The sequence below is a fragment of the Molothrus ater genome, chromosome 2 (genome assembly GCF_012460135.2).
Source record: "Molothrus ater isolate BHLD 08-10-18 breed brown headed cowbird chromosome 2, BPBGC_Mater_1.1, whole genome shotgun sequence".
NCBI lineage: Eukaryota > Metazoa > Chordata > Aves > Passeriformes > Icteridae > Molothrus > Molothrus ater.
This window is the reverse complement of record NC_050479.2, coordinates 62,209,960-62,233,532: the sequence shown is the minus strand read 5'-3', so window position 1 is coordinate 62,233,532 and position 23,573 is coordinate 62,209,960. Positions and strand designations below refer to the sequence as shown.

Genomic DNA, 23,573 nt, shown 5'->3' with positions numbered 1-23,573 from the left:
CATCTGACAGTTTAAGATAATCTAGATAAAAATCATATTAGAATTCTAAAAGACTTAATTATAAACAATTGCAATAAAGAACACTGGATAAGTTCTTTACAGAAAAGAACAGCAAACACATAATCTCTTGGCCAAGTCAACAGTGAATTCAGTGGATTCAGAGCTCTGAATAACCAAAAGTGATGATGAGATCACGTACAAAAAGTTGAGAAAAAATGACTGAAAAAGCAGGTAGGAGGACGTTAGTAACCACCACCCTGAATTCAGACTACCACAAAAAGTATTAAAACATTAGAAAAGTGTGTACCCAGATGTGTGGCTGAGGGAAAGACTACTTACTGCAAAGAAAATGGGAAAGGAAAAATTTGGTGCCATAAGCTTAAAGACATACAGGTTGCTTGGTTGCAATGTAGAAGTTTCTTGCTGCAAGCTTCACAAAAATGTGTTTGGGAGTGTTGAAGCTAATGGTATGTTTTCCCAAGTACAGAAAAGATGGTGAAAAGGCAAAAACCTTTCTGACAGAATGCAAAGACTTTATTACCCATACCAAGAGAAATTCTTGGTGGATGATGTGAAATCATATCTCACCACTGGATGAGATCATCCAGTGATCTGAGTGGTAAGATGGTAGAAAGCACTGTCTGTGTAGAGAGAACACAGAGAAAGTATGTTGGAACAGCATGTGCTGTATTGGAATATAATAAAGTAAGAGTACATAAGCCAAAATATTTTCCAAACTGACTATCTGTCATTCTTTTATTTTAATATCCTCATTTCTACTGGTTGCCCTGCTGTACCATATAAGAAGCCTTTTAATGATGAAGGAAGCTTGTTTCACATCTGGTATTTTTTAGAGAATCTGAAATAATAGGCAGAATGCAAACAAAATGAATTCACAGGTGAGAACTGCAGATGCTGTCTGAAAGGATACAGAAATGGAATTAAGGTCAAACAAATGTCTATAACCAAAGATACTAGAAAGATCTATACCACAGCACAGAAGAGACTGCACCAGCTTGGCTCCTTCTGCCTTATACTGTTCTTAACACTATCCTGGTGTTTCAGCTCTGTGCCATGAAAACAGCTCTCTGAAGGGCTGAGACACAGCTCTCACATAATTTGCCTATGCATTTATGTTCAGCCATTTTTAACTGAAAAGACATAAAAATAATGCATACATCTTGACATGGAGATTTGGGGAGGCCAGGAAACTCATCAGCAGGCTCTCAGGTGAACCCTTCTGAATGTTCACTCTGGAATGGGAGTAAATAGGGCAGAGGTTATCTAATGGACTTGGACCAGAAGAGCACAAACACATCAAAATCTGATCAGTATCACTGCCTGAGATAGGCAGATTTCATACTGACAGTACATAAATAGATAAAAACAATTGCAGATACCAGGGAAAACGAGATGTGTGTAACATCTAGATATATAAGAGAGAAAACAGACTGGCTACAGTTCAGTTCAAATAACCAACTGGGCATTATCTTGCTAGTGAGAGACATTTAGGGAGCTACAAAATGCACACATAGAGGTGGAAGGAACAATCTGAAGAGTACTTAAGTACATAATTTAATTTTATTGATTGCAATTTAAACACAGCTTGAAAGAAAAAAGTTGGGATGAGGAGGTTTAAACAGCTCAGAAACAGACTATTTGTACCAACTACATCCAAGTACAGAGGTAGGATAGGAAAGTTGCTCTGGAAGACAGGATACAAGGCCCAGATGTGGGGTCCAGCAGCCTGTGGTCCAAATGGATCTGCTGGGGAAGAATGGAAAGTAATGGGGGGACAAAATTGTCAGTACTGTGCATTGCTAGAAATAGGGTTCAAAAATATAAAAGGAATTGGAAAAGTCAAGGCTGAAAAATGTTACAGGCAAAAATAGTTACTGCCAAAGCAGTATATGGTACAAGACTACAAAGTAGGAGGGAGCTTTGCTGAGGACATTTTTTGACAACTGATAGGCAAGTTTAGCTGCAAATTTATAAATAAAGAAATAAATAATAAAAGCCCAGCACAAAGTAGGATCATTTGGGTTATGAATAAGATGGAAGCACTACCAAATAACTTACATTGTGATCTTGCAGGCAAGGTGTAAAATACCTACACTAGAATTTGGATTTATTATAAAATCAGCAGTTGTCTGGTGGCATCTCCTATGAAGAACTCTGAAATCCTGAGGGGAAGTAAAACATTTGCAATGCAACAATGCAGTGGTCCCAGCTCAGGCCACTTCAGCAACTTTTCCCCCCTTGAAATGGTCAAGGGACCATGACAGGAACACAAAGGCTGCTTTGAAGTTCACTATTATGGATTCTCTGGTGCATTTCTTGAGTCAGTGGGTTGCGAGTCAATGGTCACATTCTCCCCATCAGAATTATCTTCTACTCAATTAGAGGTGATTTCAGCTCAGTTAATGAGTTTTCTTTGTTATTTTCTTCCCTGTCCCAGGAGTTCTGCCAAATGTCCTTAAGGCCCGTGAATTCTGCATTCTTTGTGCCCACAATGAGCAGCACATCCCTGTCCTCAAGCTTTGCTAACCTCTCTCTAGGTCTCAGACCACTGAAACATGTCAAGCCCTAAAATTTAACAAGGCAATTCTATCGACAATCAATTTGTCTTTCTAGCACTTGGACATCAATTAGAGCTTGTTCGCTGCTGTTTCACAGATTAAATCTCCTTTCTTGATTAGACTTCAAAGTATATAGAGACCAAACATCATAAAGCAACTGTGAAAAATGCCAATCACTTGTTTTTATAATTTTAAAAGTTTAATAGTAATAAACTTGTTATAAAAATAGTAATATAATTAGAGTAATAAAAATTTGGACAATTAGGATTTAGGACAATATGAGACAATAAGAACAAAGAGTTACGGACAGTCCGGGTACCTCTTTCTAGGCAAAATAAGCCCGTAAAAGGACACACGTTTACAGAGGATTAACCCTTAAAAGCAATAGCCTGCTGCATATTCATACACCTCATAGATGATGCAGAAATTCCATTCAAACAAAGGATTCTGTCTAGTGAGTGTCAATTTCTTTCTCTTAATCCTAATGTCGTCTTCACAGCTGATTGAGGCAGGAAGAAGTTTCTTCTGATAATGGAGCAATAAATTCTCTTTCTCTGAAAGATTTAGGTGTCCTGTGGCTGCTATCTGGCGCGAATACCTCATTCCTTTCTTTAAAAACATCTCACATACATAGTTTCTATTTTAACATTATGTTCCAACCAAAAACTATATTTAACACACTACTTAAAAAAATTAATACAGCATAACTTTCTAACATAATACATACAATATTCATTTTAATATTTGCGAAAAGCCAATCACAAAATACGCATTTTTCACCGCAACTGTTTTCAGTAAAATGTTTACACGTGTTTTGGCGTGTTGCAGCCCCGGAGGAGGCCGGGCCCGGCAGCGCCATGGCGGGCGGGGGCGAGGGCGGTGCGGGCCGGCCCCGGGGCGGGAGGAGGAGCCGCCTCCACACAGGGCCGCCCCTTCCCGCCGCTCTGCCGCGGTAAGGAGCGGGAGCGGCAGCAAGAACGGGCCGGGAGGGCGGGGAGGCGACGGCGGCAGCGCCTGGGCCGTGCGGGCTGGCGGAGGCGAGAGGGCGGCAGTGGGGGCACAGGGGAGCGCTGTAGCGCAGCGGGCAGGGCTGGCTCTGGGGAAAGGGGCGTCCCGAGGCGGGCCCGGGCCTTGGCGGCGCTCCGTGCCATGGCGGTGAGGCGCTGCCGGGCGGGCGGCCCTCAGCCTCAGCCCCAGCCCTGTGGGGACAGCGCTGAGCCCCCGAGGGCTCTCCGTGCTGCGTGGTTCTCCTTGCCCGGTGCCCCGTAGGAGCGCGCAGGTGTGAGGGATGGGACGCTTGTTTTGACATTGTTACCTGGTCTGATGTTACCTGGGTTCCCCTCAAGATTTTCTTGTGTGCCGGTGACAGAACCCGCGGGAATGGCCTGAAGTTGTGTCAGGGCAGGTTTAGGCTGGATATCGGGAAAAGGTTCTTCTCCCAGAGGATGGTTGGGCATTGGAGCAGCTCCCCAGGGAAGTGGTCACAGCACCAAGCCTTCACAGAGTTCAGGAAGCATTTCCACAATGCTCTCAGACACATGCTGTCACACTTGGGGATAGTCCTGTGCAGGGCCAGGGAGCTGGATGCGATGATCCCCAGGCATCCCTTCCTGACTCGGAATATTCTGCAATTCTGTGACCCTGCAGTCTGTTCATCTTTCAGCTCCCTGCTTGGCCTTACTGCCCCGTGCAAGCTGACAGTGACCACTTTTGTGTCAGCCTTCCCTTGTTTCTGTAGCACACTTGCACTACCAGCTGTTCTAAAACTCCCATGCTGCTGCTTGTATTTTTCATACTGTTTGCTGTGGAAATAAGCCTTCTGCTCCTCTGTTTCTGCTGTCCCACAGACTGTTAGAACTGGTAATTAACTTCCATCAAAGATGAGAATAATGCTCAGTATTGTGGTAGTTCGTGGCTGGATACTGTCACACACAAGAGAAGGAATGGTGGTACAGGTTTTTTTCCTGCATGGTAATTGTGGAAGTAATAGCCTGGCACAGGGAGGTCCAGTTTAACCACAGCACATGGGAATGCTTGTTTGGTAGCCAAAGAGCAAGCCACAGTTAGTACTGAGGAAAAGGTCATTGGAGATGTGGATGTATAGGAAAGCAGGTAGGCTTTGCCCATTCTGCTCACAAGAGTTCGGCCTCCCCTGTCCCTTTTTTGTGGGGAAATGGAAAGTTAATGAAAGATCAGAAAGCATGTGCAGGAAATTCTTCTGAGAAATGGTAACATTTAGCAAAGATACTACAAGTTGTATTCAACTCTTCTGTTCTCAAAAAGTCTAAGACCAGGATTGTTTTATTTTCAAATTTAACTTTCTTTTTTTTATTCTTTTTTTTTTTTCTTTCCCCAGTTAAAATCATGGCACTGAAACAGGTTTCCAGCAACAAATGCTTTGAAGGTTTCCAGAAGGTGTTTGAACATGACAGGTAAACGCCACTAAAGCAACCAAGTTGTTTAGCTTGGGGCAGTGAATCCATTGCTGTCAGTGTTTTCAGTCTGCAGGAAAACAGCATGCTTTCACTAATATCCATATTTCATTTAGGAATAATGTCTACTGCTGCTTTGGCTGTGCTCTTGAATTTCTGTGTTAATGTTTAACATAATCTAGTATATTTAGTGCTGCAGAGCTGAGGTGGGAAGCTGGTACTTTTACCTTTGGAAATAGAGCTTGGTTACTTTGGGTTGTCCTGTTTGCAGCACAGAGTTGTGTTTGCCAAGTTCCACTTGCTACTGGCTCACTTACTTCTGTGCACTCTGGGAAAGTGCTGTGAGCAGTGACTCAGTGAATAGATTCTTGTTTATTGAAGGTTTATAAAACCAAGCTTTTAAAAAATTTTGATCCAAATAAAAATAAAATCATCAGTTGTGCTTAGATAAGAGTTTATTGATAGTTTTAGGCTTTAGCATTAATTGAGCAACTAATTGGTCGTAGACGTGGTAGACTTAGTAGATTGAAAATCTCCTTGCTGACACATACTGTGTATTTTCTGTTGTGCAATTCATGTGGATGTGTTCTTCAGTAAAAATTGCTTTGCAATTTGATTGCCAAAGCTCAAGCTAAATATTGCTGTGATTCAAAATTTGATTTTCAACCTGTTCTTTGTTAGCAGCACTGTGAAAATGTGGCTTATTTGTAAGTCTCTGTTTTAAGTATATTCAGAACAAGGTTGAAAAGTTAGCTGTTGCCAAATCTAGAGTCTAAGGCTGAGTTAAAAATTGATTTTCCCTTCCTTTAACTTAGTTGTTACAATTCACTGATCAGATCTCCCATTCAATGAAATGCACTGGTCCACTGAATCCTTTTTTAATGGTAGTGACCTTGTTAATTAAGTAGTGGTGATAACAAGGAATATTTTATTAATACAGTGCAGAGCTGAAATGCAAAATGAAATTTGGAATCTACTTGCCTCCAAAAGCTGAAACTGGGAAGTGTCCTGTGTTGTATTGGCTCTCAGGTAAGTAACCTGAGTCTTAGTAACTTTAAAATACAATCTTAAGCATTTTTAAACTACTGCACTACAGTTGCTGAAAACTTAATGTAGAGGTACTGCAGTGGCAGCTCTTGGATTCTACAGAAACCGATCTTCTGGAAGGCACAATTAGTTTGAGTGTGCTGTGATAAATCAGAATACATCTTGGGGGTAGCCTACCAGATTGTGTTCTAAAATGCTCTGTGTTCAAAGTGTTCTACCCTTTAGTTCTAAAATGTTCCTATCTTTAGTTCCAAAGTGTATATATAAAGGTTCTCCTGTAAGGCCTTCCTGTTGGGACCCTCTCCTGCTCTTGTTTGTTTCTAAAAATTGCTTCAGCTGACAGAGTAGGGATGTGCAAAGAGCCTGTGGAAGCCAGCACGTTTGTTCTGTGGTCTCTACCTTGTTCCAAGTACATCTTTGCAGGAAGGAACTGGTGAACTTGGAAGAGAGCTACTGTCAGCTGCCTTAGCACAAGCATGTCTGGTGTGAAGTAAACCTGTGGGATCAGAAAGGGCCAGGGGCTGAAGAGGCTTGTGCAGCAGGCGTGAAGTTGTCTCATCAAAAATTAATTAATTAATTTCTTTTTTCTTTTATTCAAAATAAAAAGCAGAAACTCTGTTCTGTAAGTTGAGGAGTTGTTTTATTGAGACTTGTGTTTAGAAAGTTGGAGACCAGGACTGTTAGTGTAGAGACTTGTGTTCCTTATCACAAAATTGCTGGTGGGTCTGATTTGTGTCATGACAGTGGGCTGGGTAAAAGTGTTTATACTTGAAGTTAGGAACATCAGAATTGTCTGAAGAAGTCTAAGCCATGCAGCACATTTATTTCATTGAATGTAAACTGTATTGTCCTGGGCAATACATCAGTCAAATTAGGTTACTGGCAACTTGTCCTCAGAGAAAAGTAGAATCACTAACTCCTCTCAATTTGCATAGTGAAGCAAAATTGAAATATTGGTGTGAAATATAATTTATTTGTAACTGGACTTTATTTGGACCTGCTGCTGTAGAAAAGGCATGTATTGCTGTGGCTTTGGAGCCAGGGTGCTTATGAGCCCTTTATCCTGTTTAAGTATGTAGAATTTGTCAGACCACATGTGTGGTTCTGTAATGCAAACAGCTGAGATGACAGTACAAAGCAAAATGTAGTTGGAGGATGAGGGGTCAGAAGCTAACAGTGTCAGCCTTAGCAAATGCCTGTGGTCAGTGGGTTTAAATGCACAGTGCTGGAAAGCGCTAAAACCTTTTCTGTCAAAAAGAGTTTTGAAACCAGAATGCCACGAGCAATGGGTAACCAAGGATGTTTTTATTTCCCTAGGGCTGACCTGCACAGAACAGAATTTCATAACGAAAGCCGCTTTCCAACAAGCGGCAGCCGAGCACGGCCTCATTGTGGTGGCACCGGACACCAGCCCACGTGAGTTCCACAAGAGACATGCTGACAGTCATGACACTGAAGGGCACTCTCTGTCCTCAGAGAAAGGAGTGCTGCAGTGTGCTGAAATGTGTGCTGCCCACCTGAGTCAGAATTTGACCTCTGCACACCTGCATTGTTCTCTAGATTACATTGTATGTGTTCTTAGTAACAGGGTAGTGAGGTTTGGACATTGGAATTTATTGTTGTGGCACTAAAACTAGAACAGAGGGCTCTAGAGTTCAGCACAGACGAGGAGAGGGAAGAAAAGTGAAACAACAAATGTGTCTTGTTAGAATTCTTGCTGACATTTTGTGTGCCTTGCTAAGACCCTATAAAACCTGCAAAACTGTGTTGCCACACAAAGATGTAATGCTTGCTCTTAATTGTATTTTGTCTTCTAAAGCAAATTAAATATATGCCTTCAGAGGATTACAATACTTGAAAAACAGACTAGAAACCCTTTTCCCCTGCAGCTACAACAGACTACTGAGGAATGGATTTTTAAAATTATGTGTTATTTGTATAAGGCTGAGCTTATGGTATGGGAAATCTGAAAATGGTGGATCTGCAGTTATTGGAAATACTGGGGATTAATTGTTTTGTATTTGTTGGATTCTGCCACAGTCTCATGAGTGCTGTAAGCAAAGGTGTCAGCCTTCTAATATTTACCAAGCTTTAATGGATTGGATCTGACTGCAGGCAGTATAGAAAAGAAGCAATGTTCTTTCCATAAAGTATTTTTTACATCTAGGTTTTGAAGTTGTGTCAGGTCAAAGAATGTAAATACGTGTTTCTATCGAAGAAGAGAGGCAGAAGAGCAAAACTTGTGAATGAATGAACTTCACACTTTGTTGTTGCTATTTGCTGCAGGCTAGAGATGGGCAACTAACCTTTGCTTTATTCATATTGGGTAGTTGGACTGGAACTTGTTTTTGGTAGCATCTGTGTAAATTGTCTCTTTCAATGTGTAACTGCCTTTGCATAGGTCATTGCTTTGTCCAATTTCTTTTAAGTCCCTCGTGGTAGCTTCTCTTTTGCCTTTTAGCCTAATGACTGATAAGGATTGCTCTACTATTTAAATGAGTTTTGCTATGAGCTTCATATGATTCCCTTAAATTTTAGCTCAGAGACCTCAGATGTTCTTAAGTCAGTTTGAGCTGTCTGGAGAAACAAGTGAAAAGCAATTCAAATATAATTATGAGCTGAGAGGTATTGAAAATGCTTACATATGCATTTTAATTATGTAGTGCATGAGAATTACCTTCCAAGAGCCAGGAGATGTATCTGGATGGGGAAAAAGACTGCATGAAATCATTAAATACTTGTCATTACAGACCCTCAGTCAGGCCTTGATAGACTTCACTTTTCCTACTTTGAAGGGGTTTGTTTTTCCAGACAGGTATACTGAGCAATGTTGTGCAGATTCCTTTTCAAATTTCTTTTTTTTCCAAGGCTTCCTGAAAGTTTTTTTTTTTAGCATAATGAGCACTATGCCTTCATTGCCTGGCAGGACTTTCTGAGTTTTTGTCCATCTCCAAGGTACTGAAGACAGACTTCTTACATCCAACATATTTAAGCACCCCAGTCCCTGTGATTGCTGTACTGTTAAGTTACAGAATCACTCAGTGTCCAAGGGCATGTCACTGGAGCAAAGTCAACTGTGATCCTTGTACAAACCTGATTTCACACTGTGGGAGGGTAGCAGCCATCTCTGCACAAATTGTGAGGGACTGTTGAGTGACGTGTGGGTTTGCACTGTAATCTGACTGTGGTAAAATAATAGGTAGGAAATAATGGCCTCTCTTTCTCCAAAACATTCCTCTCACATATACCTTGAACTACTACATTAGGTTCTGCAGACCAGGCTGGTCAGTCACAGACTAATCAAAGGGAGGACTGGGTGGGATGTCCTGACTTTCAAGAACACATTTGCAAATTTAGTTTGAAAGTGTAGCCTTGGAAAAGAGGATACAATCCTGCAGGTATTCAAAGAAGAAATTATGTAAGTTTCATGGAAATTATAGGTGGGAGAATTGAAATGAATTGCAGAAAAGGTAGACTTGTGAAATGATAGGAACAGTGAATTATTCTTCTGGAGAATCTTATAAAGAGCGGTGTAGCAGGCATTATTTAAAGCACATAAATTGGCTTGGACACACCATTTGGTGATACATGGTTTGTCACACAGGTCTAATGGCTGAAATAAGATGGTAGCACCAATTAACAAGTGCCAACTTTTGATTAAGTTCCTGAATAAATTGGACAAAGCTTAACAGAAATAATTTAGAAGACGTGTATATGCTATATTTATTTATGGAGATATTGACACTCTTTAGAATTGGATATATCTGTAGGTATTTTGTAAGTGTAATTTTGAAAGTGTTGAAATAGCATTTGAAAGCATTGTACTAATGAATTAAAATCTGAATTGTTTTATAGTTGAAGGGGTAGAGATGTGATTGAGAAACTTGTGTCCCAAGTCTGATTTGTATGGCAGGCTCTCCAATTCTGAACATGTAGTAAAGGAAAGATTTGTCACACTAGGTGGCTGCAATATTGAAGGAGAAGATGAAAGCTGGGATTTTGGCACTGGTGCTGGTTTTTATGTGGATGCCACTGAAGATCCTTGGAAAACAAACTACAGGATGTATTCCTACATAAAGGATGAGGTAAAAGGGCTGTTGGGTTCTCCTGCTGTTGCTGGGTAAGATAAAGGGATGTGGCTCAGTCATAGGAAATTCCCACATCTTGTGTTACAAGGTTATGGGAGATTTCTATAGAGATACTTTGAGTTACTTATCAGCTGAACTGTTTCCTTTTGATTTCACGTTCCCCTTCAAGTTGCTTTCCGGCCATGATCACAAATGTCAGGCTAGAACCAGAGATTGGCCTTTGGTTTCAGTGGCATTAAAAGTTGGTTAGTTGTGTGCTTTTTTCTTAAACATACTCAAGTTGCTTTAACATTTTTATTATGCTTTTTTTTTCCTTTACAGCTGCCTAAACTAATAAATGCCAATTTTCCAACTGACCCTGAACGGATGTCTATTTTTGGACATTCCATGGGAGGTCATGGAGCTCTTATTCTTGCTCTGAAGAATCCTGGAAAGTACAAAGTAAGATGAATTATAGCTTATATGAGGTATACTAATGCTTATATAGATTTCTGTAAATGTGACAGAAGAAAACATAATACTGAGTTCTTTGAGGGCATTAAATGTAAAAATAGTTTCATTTGCTGCAGTTCATTGTTACATAGTTTTGGTTTTTTTTGCTGCTGTCTTTCTGAACAGTCTGTGTCAGCATTTGCTCCTATCTGCAACCCAATTCAGTGTCAGTGGGGGAAGAAAGCGCTTGGTGGATATCTGGGACCAGATGCAAGCAAATGGGAGGTATGTGTTGCAGCTGCAGTTCTTTAATGACAGATGAATGAGTGATCTGTAAATACCTCACAGCAGGAGCCTGGGAAAAAACTCTGGATTGCCCATGAGCTGGTACTGATATTCTACTACACCCCTAAGCACAGAAAAGCATTGTTTGTTTCTGGCAGGAGTGGCTCACTGTTGCCTTAGGGTGCTTATGAAAATGTAATGAGATACAGGCCTCTCAGCAAATCAACTACATTCCTCCCAGTTTTATGAAGATTTAAAAGTCTGGGCTGAGAACAATTATGAGCAGTGTATTTTTGTAGTAGCCTGAAGAGAGAGACTGCTGCAAACTGTTCAGACTGATGAGCCTCATGACATCTTGCAGGGGCAGCCTGTGGGAGGCCTCCAAGAGGAGCCTGTCAGATACTTGGAAATTAGTATCCTGCAGAACAGCATTAAACTAGACAAAGTTAGATTTTAGCTCCAGGACCTTAATTTTGAGCTGTCAGTAGTTGTATATGAATGGCTAAGATACAAAAATGTTTGTCTGCATGGTTGCTGCATTATTTGGGCAGCCCTTCAGTATTTTTAATCTGAACTTAAACATTGCACTGTATTTTCATAATTAAGTTAGAAGGGATTGTCGTGACCACGTACTCAGATTTCCTTGTAAATAAGCACAAGCTGCAGTGCAGTCCTTTGTAAATTGGATTAAAGTATGTCTGAGGAAGACTTCCAGGTCTGATTAAAACTTTACAGGATTGGAGAGTGCTCTCTGCTTTTCTGATTGTTAATTGAGTAGTTTGTGTATTTAGAAACCACGAGTTAAACTTGCTTAGAGTTAGTGTAATGGATTTGTTGTGAAACAAAATATAGCAACCTCCCAAAAACCTGTTTTCTGTCCCCTTAAATTGTTTTGGAGTGCTTCTGCAAACCAATAGATCAACAGCAATCATCAGGAATATACCTTTGAAAGGATCTGGATCTGCCTTTGAAACAGATATACAACCTCTGATCTCTCTATTTTGGCTTAAAACTGCCATGTAAATATGTTCAGGATAACTTGATACCATGGCCACAGTGCTGGGCTGAGCCCAAGCTCCTACTTCCATCATAGTGTCATTTCTGGACCTGGTGGCATCCTGGAAGGATGGCTCTGATGCCTTGGTATAGGACTTTGGATTTTGCTGTCCATTGGTGATTGGTCTTCTCCACAGCATTTAAACACGTTGCTGTCTTTGTAAAGGAGTTGTTTATTTTGAGCATGTAATAGGCACAGGACCCCATGGGTAACATGTTCCCCATCTTAATTGCATTCTGATACATATATGTTTAGAGTTTTAATTTGTTTTGACTGAGAAACAAATTATTCTTGACCAAATGATCATGGTAGCCTTCAGGTTAAATGCCTGCCCATGAGCTTAGTTGTGCCACACTGGTATTTTGACTTTTAGCTGCCAGAATAAATACACCAAGACACCAAGTTTCTTCAGCAGGATCTAGTTTCTGCAGAAGAGTGTGAATTAGTACTGACTATATTGCTGCTCTTCCATTCTGTAGGAAGTCAGCCCTGGGCTGAATGTGCTGTTTGGTTAAACTGCCAACTTGGTAATTATCTAGCTCGTACATTTGCCCTTTTTAAAGCAATGGGTATTATTTTTCAGTTGCCTGGATTTTTCCTGGTTTTCAGTTCTTCCAAAGGGCAGTTTGGTGTCCTGAGCAACACTGCCCAGGACTCTGTCTGTGCCATTCTTTTCCTGCGGTCAACAAACTGAAACCAGTGGAAGATATGTAAATGAAGTAATTTCTCTTGGATTTCTGCAGGCCTATGATGCCACACAGCTTGTGAAGTCCTACTCGGGCGCTCGCCTGGACATCTTGATTGACCAAGGCAAAGATGACCAGTTCCTGTCTGCAGGCCAGTTACTGCCTGATAACTTCATCGCTGCCTGCACCGAGCAGAAAATCCCAGTAGTCTTCAGACTGCAGCAGGCAAGTTGCTTCTGCACTCTTGGTTGTCAGATTCTTTGTGATTTTTCGTTCTGTACAGCAGGCAGTGAAGAGAGTCTGTAAGGGGGCAGGCATGCTCTCACCGTGGGCCTGTCCCTGGTCACTTGAGGAGGAGGGTGAGAAGTGACACTTTCCTGTCGTCGCAGGGGCCATCAAGGTGTGCATCACCCACCCGATTCAGCCGTGCGTCACCACTAGGTGCCGTCGTGCTTCCAGCTTGGACAGGTTGATCCCTGCACGGGGCTGCCGGTGCTCGGGTGGAGACACAGCAGTAATCATTTGTAATGAGTATCATCGCAGTCACTGTACAGCCAAAGTGACACATGTCCTTCTGCTGCACCCCTTATCTGTGCTGTGGGTTTCGTGTTTAGCATAAAACTTCATTATTTAGTTTGAATGTGTTTGTGTAAATTACGGAAGGGGTGGAACTGCTTGATATCCTAGATTCATGGAAAGACCCAGGTCTTTACATCGTTCTTACCTGTAGCACAGTGACCCAGAACAAGACTGTCCTGAGAGCAGTGGAGTCTTTGTAAGCCACTGGCAACTTCCACCAGACCCCGTGAGGAGCTCAGTTGTGGAGAGTGAAGGATTGTCCTCTCTGCTTTATCATAAGCCTTGCACCTAAAGATAGAGTTAGTGCTGATGAAGGGCTGTGGACCAGAGGGTGACATTTCAGCACAGTGATGGAGCAGTAACTCAGACCTGGGCTCTGTTCTCCTTTATCCCCCCTGTGTTTTACCAGAAGAACAGTGCCTGTGAGGGCAACTGTTCTCTCAGATTGCCTCTCACTCTGCAGCTGAGCCTTGCTGTTACCCATCTCCAGCTTACAGGCCCAGATCTGGGCAGGTTAAGGGACTTTCTGTTTGTTCAGCTTCCTAGTGCTCATCTGTACTTAGCCTGTTATGTATACCTTGCTATTTTTATATATATTCCAGGTATTTCTTAAGATGGATAAAACCAGTAGAGTCATTACATTTCCTTTAAGAGAGCTTAGCATGATTGCTTTATCATGAGCTGTATGTTCTCTGCTGATTTCTTTACTGTTGTTCTTTTCTAGGGTTATGATCACAGCTATTATTTCATTGCTTCGTTTATTAATGACCACATCAAACACCATGCAAAATACCTCAATGCTTGAACCATTTGGATGCGAGTGCTGCCTGGATAATATGAATCAAGAGATAGTGGTGAACTAAACAAAAATCATTTGCTGAAGTAATGTTCGTAAAATGGAGCTCTTCTGATTGTACTTCTAAGAAAAATAAAAGTCCCACTTAATTTGATGTGTGTGCTTTAGAGTAAGTATTGGGAATGTTCTTGAATGTTTGGAAAACTCTTGATGCCATGAAGTTACATCTGCTGTATTTTGGGTCAAAATGTAAGCCAGCAGATGAGTGACTTTCACACCATCACCGTGGGTGTGGATGTGGCACCTGCAGACAGCTTCTAGTGCAACTGTGCAAAGAGTGTGATTAACAACAGTGTGCTCATTCAGCTAATTAATTACTGGGGTTTTCTTCAACCTTTAATAGAGAAGGAAGTTGTTAGTGGCACAGCTAATCAAGCTCCTTAATTAATCTGAAGTGGTTGGTGTGTTTTTCCTTGGCCTGTGTAAATACCTTCCAAGGACAAGGTCTGGTGGAGAATGCAGACAAAAGCCTGCTGTGCACAGTTGTTTACTGTCCTGTGCCTTATCAAGCAAATGATCTGGAGTATTCCATGGATGATACTTAAGAGAAAAGACCTCTTAAAAACCTGTGAGGAAAGCAGTCTGTACTAAAAAGGATTTTTTCTCCACTTGCCTTTGATTCTTAGAGTGTGAAAGACTTGTAGTGTGCATCTTAGATGTGACAGGACTGAAAGGAAACTGCTAAATAGATCTGAAAAAAGCAATTGCTATCTAGATGCTCTAATATCTCATGGCTGAAATAAAGTATACTTATTTTACAAAGGATGGCAGAATTTAGTCTTGACAATTGTAGATCTGAAATAGCTCTTGGTGATATAATTCTGCCAGCTACCTTGGACAAGAACAGATTGTTCCAGTAAGCTGCAAGTAATCACCTGTAAACTCAGCTTTCTCATGGCTCAGCTGGACCTGAATCATTGCTCAAACCCTGACTCACTCTTGCCAGAGGAAATGCTACCACAGATGGGTTTCTTTTTAGGCAATGCTGAATGCTCTCCTGTGCCTCTGGTTCCTGCTAGATTCTAGGTTACAGAGAGGCTGGTGCTGGTGACAACCCTAATTATGCATTGACTTGTATCAGACTTGCATCTATTTATTCATGAAGTAAGCTCTGAAGGCTGGGAAGATACAACTGTGTGCATTGCAAGAACTCTCCAGAAGGAAATTATTGCAGATGGATCCTCTGCTTCCAAAATCCCCTATCAAATGTGAAAGAGTACAGCCCATAAAATCACCTGTTCACTAAGGTAAAGACATTCCATTTAGAGAAATTGGAATCTAGGAGAATCTGTACTTGGATGACTTCAGAAACCTGCATGGGCAAGAGAAGACTGGATGCTGTGACCTGCTCTGTGTTTCTGCAGCCAGGGGCAGAGCACAGCAGCTGAGCACAGCCCTGGCACACTGGGTTATCCCCAGGGCCAAAGGCTTACTGTGTTTGCTGCTTGGATTCAGTACTCTCCAGGAATGTTCAGGTTTTGTTTGCTGAAGCAGAAGGCTGCAGAACAATCTCTGCATTTCAGGAGGAGAAAAGGCTGCCCTGTAGCAGTAAAATGAACAACTCTCATACACCAGTGTGAGCAGGAGCAAGCTGAAGGAGGGGTCTCCCCCATCTCCCTGAGCCCAGCCCAGCCCTGGCAGCAGAGGGCAGATAATTCACTGCCACTGACAGAGTGGCAGGAGGCCTTCACAACAGCAGCTGCAGGGAGAACATTCCAGGTACCCAACATCCTACCAGCTGGATCTTATGCCCACTTTAGCTGCAAAATGCCTTTATTTGCATCACATCATCATCTTCCCCCATCCCAAACCCATCATTTCCAGTGTTATGCTCTCCAACTACAGTGTCTTTTACAAGAAATCATCAGACACAGGGATAGGCATTAAAGGGTTTCTGTAAATAATATAGTTTAATTGTAACTACAGTAAAGATTTTCTATATACATTATGTTCACTGCGGAGGGTATTACAGATTTGCCATGCATGTTTTATTGCACATATAAATATTGTACAAAGGATCATGAAGATTCTGGTTTTAGCCATATAGGTTAAGACTGCATAAAAAAAGCTGTATTACAAAATACTTAGAGCTATTTATTTACAGCCAACTTCAAGCAAATACTGAAAGACACTATCAGGAGGAAAACAAAATTTTAATTATGAAAAAACAAGATTTGTCAAAATAATAATAATTACAAAGCTTCATGTTGCCATATATACATTGTAAAAAAATACTCAGGAAACCTGCATTTTTACCCTCAAGATGCAGAAATCAATACTCCTATTTTTATACTTGATCCTTGAATGCTTCTAAAATTTGATAAACTCTGACTTGAAAACTTATTTTCTTTACATTGTTCGTGCTTTTTGACAAAACAGATATTTGTGCAGCTCTGTAAAATATTAAAATACATTTTCATTTAGTGTTAAAGTGCACAGTACATTTTATAGGAAACAATATGCTAGCTGCCAATCAAATTACAATTTAAGTCTATGTTCCATCTATAAAATAAATGTTTTTGCTTTGGTTGAAGTAACTGGATATTCCATGCATACTGCCTGGCTCATTGTCTGCGAGTCCCCTTTCCTCCTCCTCCTCACACGCTGCTGTCACTACCTCCCAGCCCTGGAGCAAGTGGTGGTGTTGAAGTGTGTGCTCTGTGTTCAGACACCGTCTGAAGCTCAGCAGCTCCGCTGCTGAACATGGGTGGGTTTAAAGGCAGTGCCTCGAGAGGGGGCAGTGACAAGTATGCATCACTCTGCCCAAAAGCCTTCATACACTCTGCCCAAAAGCTCTCTCCACATCCTCTTGCTTAAATATTTAGTCCTCACACCCCCTTACCTCTTTTTTTTGCCACTCTACATTTCAAACTCCCTGTTTGTGTTTCCCTGCCAGCTTCTCTTTTCACCACATGCTGCTGCCCCGTCCTGCTTGCCCAAGTCCCCATCACTGGCTTCTTGTGTGAATGAAAATGGGATGTTCCAGATAGCAGAAGAATCGCTGTGCTGGAACTTTTTGATCTAAAATGCGTGATGTCTTGATAATAAACTATGCTTTTAAAAACCTCTTTGAAAAATGTAAAGTGGTAAGAAGGAGAAGAACTTTTATTTCCTATTGCTGACGTGGAAGTAGAGGTCTGATGCTGCAAATGTGCACTACAGAACATTGTGCTTAATTCTGTGGATACTTTTAAAGAGAAGCACTGTACCCAGGCAGGTTGGATCTGGAAGATCAGGTTTTTGAGACTGCCTTTGGCAATTTTAGTCATTTTGTCTCCACTTGAAGGAATCACTGAAGAAAACAAGTTAATTTTTTGGCTACTGGTTAATCTTGTTAACATTATTGTGCTATTTTTTACTATTTGTTCTGTAGTGCTGTAATCTTTAAAAGAAATCAAGTTACAGTGCAAAATTACATTTCAAGACACATGATCCTAATGCACATAAATAATTTTGTTGTGGCAAAAGTTAAATGTCTTGTGCATAGCAAAATAAGCAATCAAAAATATTTTTTCACATTTATTTTTCAAGTTTACATATTTCCTTTTGTTTTTAAACATCTATATACAAATAAAATGGGTGTGCTCTCACTTTCAGCCAATTTAGTCTATCTAGTGAGGGGAGAGGTGTTACTGGAATGTAGGAAACTCAATGGAATGCAGACAATTTTTTACCAATGTTCCACAGATTCAAGAAATAAAGAATGCCATTCCAGCTAGCTGTTCTTTTAATAGAAGCACCTATTTTGTTTGCTTTTTATCTTACGTATTAGAAAATACAATTTACGGAGATCTAGAGCTACTGCACACCAAGTAGAATAAAAAATAACTAAGTATTTATATTAAAATAAAGTGTTTAACCACAAAAAAAAGCAGTAATAAAATACAGTTTCCTAATTTACATTTTGCATCCAAAGGATGAATAACAACTCACTAATAAATAATATTTATATAAATATTAAATGTCTGGATATTTTTAAAAGGCAATAGCCTGAAGCAACTGCAGAAAAACCTAAGGTGGTAGCAGTCTGATTTACTCTCCCTTCTCCCTCCCCCCAGGTGATTACAGTGATTCTTAGTTTAGTAATACAAAGTATCTTGCTGCAAGACAGCTGTGTACTCCACACGATTTTAAGTGGCAGAGAGGTGTTGTTTTAGTAAGTACTGTACAAAGTGAGCTAGAAAAGCAGTGAAGTGCCAACTTCCTCTAGAAAATGTTTCTGTTCAGTTTCTGCTTTGTAGTTCGACTCATATGTACAGTCTGAAACATGGGTTTAAAATCACAAATACTCTTGGAGTACTGGAGTTGTTTTCAATGCAGTTTGTAAAAATGGGCAGCTTTTTGATTTGTTCATGGCACAGTGTAGCTGGTAACAGCAGAGAGAGTAGTTTCATGTGAATAAAGCTTGTTTCACTGTGGTTACATCTAGCAATGCTTGAACTGTTATGCTTACTTTTACCAAGCCCTTTTCTTCTAGGATGTGATGTGGTAGGCAGAGCTTCTCCTAGAAAAAAACAAAAAAGGGAGTAAAAATTAGAATATTCAATACTCACTGCAGAACCTCACTTCACATGATCACATTTGGAACACAAATTCCAGCAAGCAGGAATCATTTCCTAGTTTTAATTAAAAAGAACTTCCTGTGATTTTGACAGAAAGTCTCTGATTTTGCTCCTGCTAACTCCTAAGAGTTTTGCTCTCACTAACCCCTAAGAGTTAGTGAGAGATCTGTTAATATTCTGGGCCCCAGAAGCCAAGTTGTTCTGCAGTCATTACAGCATGTAAACAGCTAGAGGGCCAGCAAGCACGCACCAAACTTTCACCTACAAAGCAGGATAACACAGCATTTGTCCTTTTATGACACATGTGTGAGATGGGGGATGGAAGGCTGACTTTAAAAAAAAAAGAGCAAACCAAAAACCCCCATTCTCCCACTGAGCTCTAGACAGGGCCCAGGATATGCACCTTGAAAACTACACACTAGCACATACAGGGAAGTGTGTGCAATGCTGGGTATTCAATGGGCTAAGTGTTTCATCCAAGTATTGGCACCTTATTTGAAACACCTGGGAATCAACTTTATTCACCCTAAGGACACAGCACTCATGGCCAGGATGGAGCTCACTAGCTGTCCACAGAGGCTGCTAGAGCAGGAGACAGGCAAGCAGGACACCCACCCATGAATAATTAGAGAAAGTGTTAGAAGGGCAGCCTTGTGTCATGACTGGCCCTCTCTTTAGAAAGTTTTTCTCAATGTTGCTGGGTATTCTTGTTAAGAAATCAATGAAATTACGAAATTGGGCAGCAGGTCTGTAATAAATAAATGGAAAAGCCAGACTACATCACAGAAACCATAATTACAACTGTGAGACTCACTGCCACAACATAGAAGCCAAAAGTGTAAGTGGGATGACAAAAATATACAAGAGTAAATCCAGAGCTATTAAACACAAACACATGGAAACAGTGCCTGGCTCATGAAGTACTTCAGCTCTATATCATTGCTTTAAGCATGAAAAAGGCACCATCTGTGTGGTCTAACCTGTTCCTTCCCAAAACATCCATACATAACCATCAGCAGACTTGGAATACTGATTTTTTTGCAGAGAGGGTGGTTTTGATATTCTTACTACTGAATATCTTAGTTATTCAATAAAATTTCAGCTTTTAAAACTACTGATGCATTTGAGATTCTGTTTTAATTAACTACCTGTCTTCTACTGAATATTCCTCTTGAGTAATGTTAACTGAGGGTCCTTTATTTTATCTTTATACAATTTATGGTCCTTTTCCACACTTCCTCATACTGGTTACTTCCTCAATTTAAACCTCTCTGATCTCTTCAACCTCTGTTCTGATGACACATTTTTTCAGTTCTAGTCCCTTCCTTGACTCCTGTGGACCTTACAACTAAATCCAATGGAACTGGTACACACAAGAACAATTCATACAGTCTTTACTATGTTATGCACCTATGTTTAATTGTTTTTATCTCCTTCCACTCTAGTCCAGTCCTTGCTCAGGAGACCTCCTCCAGTGGGCCACAGCTCCAGAAAAGTATCAGTACTTAACAGCTGTTCACTACTTCTGATGTTTACGACTTTCTTTTGTTAATGTATATTTCCCTTATGCATAAAACATACCTATTAACTATCTGAAGATAAGAGCCAAACTTCATTTACAATCACAGCATCTGATACTGGTAACTGTAATTTATCTGTATTTTGTTCACATTTTATATTTACTACTGAAGCTGTTTTAGTATTTATTATTTTATGTTTGAAAGATTTCTTTAAGACCCAAGAAACAACTTCAAACAGATAATTTTCAGGGAGCTTGGCTGAGTAGGTCTGCAGGAGATGGACAACATACATTTCCCCACATGGAAGAGAGTATATATAGTAATATTCTTGCTAACACTGAGTTACTACTTCCACTGAGTTTGTGGATTCTGAGTCACATTAACCAAACTATTGTGGCAACAGCCTCCTGCTCCTGTTAGCCACCCTGCCCCTCCCTGCTGCAACTATTTGTCCAGTCAGGCCAAGGAACTACCACCATCTTGCAGCCTGGTCATCAGCCACATTTCCATTCCAAACCTACCTACCAAAAACTGATCCTTTAAGTAAAGACAGTGAGTCAGCAGTTCGTTCTTGTTTGTTCTTCTGATTGAAATACTGACCTGCAAGCTTTCAGAGATGGTTCCCCCCAACTTTTATTCCTCTAAAAAAAAGTGTCTTTTCCAGAAAATCATATAGTTTAGGATGCAAACTCCTAAACTGATACTGATTAGCTCTAGAGTAGCTACATAAGAAGGTAGATACAGTGATATCAAATAAAAGGGTGAAAAAAACCACCCAATATTCTTCTACTTCAAAGGTGTGATTTCTACTAGACATTTTGCCAATCTACTGTCCTGGGAGCTAGTTCATCTAAAAATCCACAATGCTCTGATTTCGATTTTTTTTTTTTAAGGAACCATATTAATCTTATTTGAGAATACAAATCAGACACCTGAAGGGAAATGTTATTCTTTCCACACTCTTCTACTTCTTTCCAGTGTCCTTGCACAGTAGGCTCTTGTTTCACAGATTTGGTGGCCCTTAGCATGCCAATATTTCATTATTCTTCCATGCTAGACAAAAGACATTTAATAAGAAGGCCTACTGAAACCAGTATCTGAAAACTAAGGGACTGGCATTACAAGGCTGAAGGGTATGGGCTGAACCCAAAAACCCAACGCTAAGAAAACCTACCTTGCTAGATATTTATGTTTGAAAATATTCTGCATTTTGCTGTTGAAGTCAGGTTTGCTTAAACTACCAGAGTTAAAGAATGCTTGCTTAGAAAAATTTAAATTCCAAACCCACCGTTTTTGCAGCACCTTGTAGCACTCACTGAGCTGTTCTGTCATGCATTCTGTTCTGTCGTCCTAGCAAAAATCTTGCTAGGATTTTTGCAGTTGCTTGTAAGCACATTTGCACTTAAAGCATAAGGGAATGCATGCACCATTTCCTATAAAAAACCCATCCAATATGTTTTTTTTCTGTTTTTAAAGGCAAGCATTATCTAATTATTTTAAAGACAGCAGAGTAATTTAGTTTGTATGAAGCAACCTCTCTCTACCTGCTGAATTTACAAGATGCATACTCCAATCAGGACAGCTGTTCTAGGAGGTCTGTAAAAAAATTAGGACCATACAACTGTGTTGTAGGAGTGAAAAGCTTCCCACCACGTAAATTTTTTACGTACCATTCTATGCCAGTGGTCAAAACATATATACTTGACAGCCTTCTCTTATGAAGCATGCTTGGCTCATATTTTATAATTCTGCAGCTAAACACATGGCTGCAATGAACTTTCCAAACTTGACAATGAGACCAATGCCATCTCCTAAAAATGACAAGCTTCTCTTAATGTTTCACAAATCAGTTCTGATACGTAAGCCCTAAACACTATTTTAAAAGCTTTGTAAATGGCTTTCATCAACTCTGTCTCCCACACTTTTCAAAACAGAGGTTTTTGAGTCACATTTTTACTTCTCAGACTAAGAAAAGGCAAATCCTGCCAAGGATGGAATCCAAAGCACAAACAACAGCTTTCCATAGCAGCAGTACCATCCCAGGTGTCTCTGTAGTTAAGTTCAGCTGCTGTCTCTGCTTCCCATGCTCTGCCTCATTCCCTCACCAGATACAACTGCTCTCTGGAAACCACCAACAGCAAAGCTGTGAAGCTGCAAGCCATGGAGACTTCAAAGCTTTCCTGAAATCCTAGCATTTTGAAGCAAATGCCTGGCCAAGCAAGAGGAGAACTTTCCCCTGACTCTGAGGAGACTCAAAATCACCCACTTGTCCCCATATGAAATAAAATTTCTGTCCCGATTACAATAGATGTAAACACATAGCATTTCTGTACAGAGGTGTGAATTCTCTCTCTAAAAACACCCCTGTTGAAACCATCACTGAACAAACCCCAAAAGAACAGATGGAAGAAATAGATACTAATTCTACAGACAGCCTAAAACAATTGTGGTGGGAAGGGCTGCCACTCCTCATAGCAGCACCAATCCCTCTATTCTCTATCCACTACACAAATGAAAATCTACTATATTTTTACTGCCTTTTTTCTCTCTAAGAACACAAAGGAACTTAAATTACTTGTTGCAAGCAAACCACCTTCTTCAGACACACATTTTGAATGGATAAAGATGTCTTCAAACTCATAATGAAGCAAAAGAACAAAGTCCTCCTGAAGGAAAAAATGTTAAGTGCACAAAAAGGAGGCAGCAGCAGGAGGCTGATTCACAAAGCAGCACAAAGAGACAGTACCACAGATGTCCACGCAAACGTGCACGTGTGCATGTGCTTGCCACAGCAAGTTTCTAATCCTGGAACAAATATCTGATTTAGGATAGAAGTCAGGACTACACAAAGACACTAATCCCTCAAAAACATGTGACACACTTCACAGACATATCTATTTTTATTCGACAGTAGATGACTTCAAAGTCAAGACAACTGTTTGAATTAGTTTATGGCAGGGCAAGCAGCTTGGCAATTCAGACACAGTAAGCATTTATAAAAAAGACATTGCTGCCATAATGCCAGATTGGTAAGGGGTAAAATCACCACATCATGATAAGAGCAAGGCCCAACTGTCTGTATTTGTTAGTAAAAATACAGAGGAAAGGAATCCCACAATTCAGCAAGAGCCTTTCTCTTTCCTCCTTGTATTTGTAGAATGTGAGATTTCAGATCTACAGGGGAAAAATATTATTAACAATGAATATTGGAATGTGCAATTTCTCAAGGCACAAATTAGAAAACCTAAGTCCATGTAATGCTGATCATTTCATGTTTGAAGCCAACTATTTTGAAGTGGGAAGTCAATAAAAGAAACTTCAGGGCATTATGATTAAGCAAACTTATGTCCAATATACTCAACCTTTGCATTTTTTGTAGGACAAAACTAATTTTCTTTCTAAAGGTCAGAAAAGAAAGCTATAGCAAATATTTACTTTTTCATATATCTA

General features: G+C 40.4%; 2 protein-coding genes across 8 annotated transcripts in view; one reads left to right on the top strand and one right to left on the bottom strand.

Moving 5' to 3' along the window:
- Positions 1-3,445: 3,445 nt before the first annotated feature.
- ESD (esterase D) lies at positions 3,446-14,135 on the top strand. 2 transcript variants are annotated; one of them, XM_036383320.2, is made up of 9 exons: positions 3,446-3,531; positions 4,936-5,011; positions 5,952-6,040; positions 7,376-7,474; positions 10,019-10,143; positions 10,468-10,587; positions 10,765-10,863; positions 12,664-12,831; positions 13,910-14,135. In XM_036383320.2, exons 2-9 carry the CDS (start codon positions 4,944-4,946, stop codon positions 13,988-13,990), a joined length of 849 nt encoding a protein of 282 aa, XP_036239213.1. In that variant the 5' UTR covers positions 3,446-3,531; positions 4,936-4,943; the 3' UTR covers positions 13,991-14,135. The 2 variants fall into 2 exon arrangements, with proteins under 2 accessions (XP_036239213.1, XP_036239224.1); XM_036383331.2 differs by lacking the exon at positions 3,446-3,531 and adding an exon at positions 3,743-3,858.
- A 1,789-nt stretch (positions 14,136-15,924) lies between these two features.
- LRCH1 (leucine rich repeats and calponin homology domain containing 1) overlaps positions 15,925-23,573 on the bottom strand; it is a 116,543-nt gene continuing 108,894 nt past the window's right edge. For 4 of the 6 annotated variants that reach the window (XR_004980254.2, XR_004980255.2, XR_004980258.2 and 1 more), the window contains one exon: positions 18,433-18,545. Coding sequence is in view for 2 of the 6 variants with exons in the window: in XM_036383282.2 (XP_036239175.1) it covers positions 18,432-18,545 (114 nt within the window). In the remaining 4 variants the exon portion in view is untranslated. Of the gene's footprint in view, positions 18,546-23,573 lie in introns of all 6 variants that reach the window. The other 2 variants (XM_036383282.2, XM_036383307.2) reach the window with 1 other exon arrangement.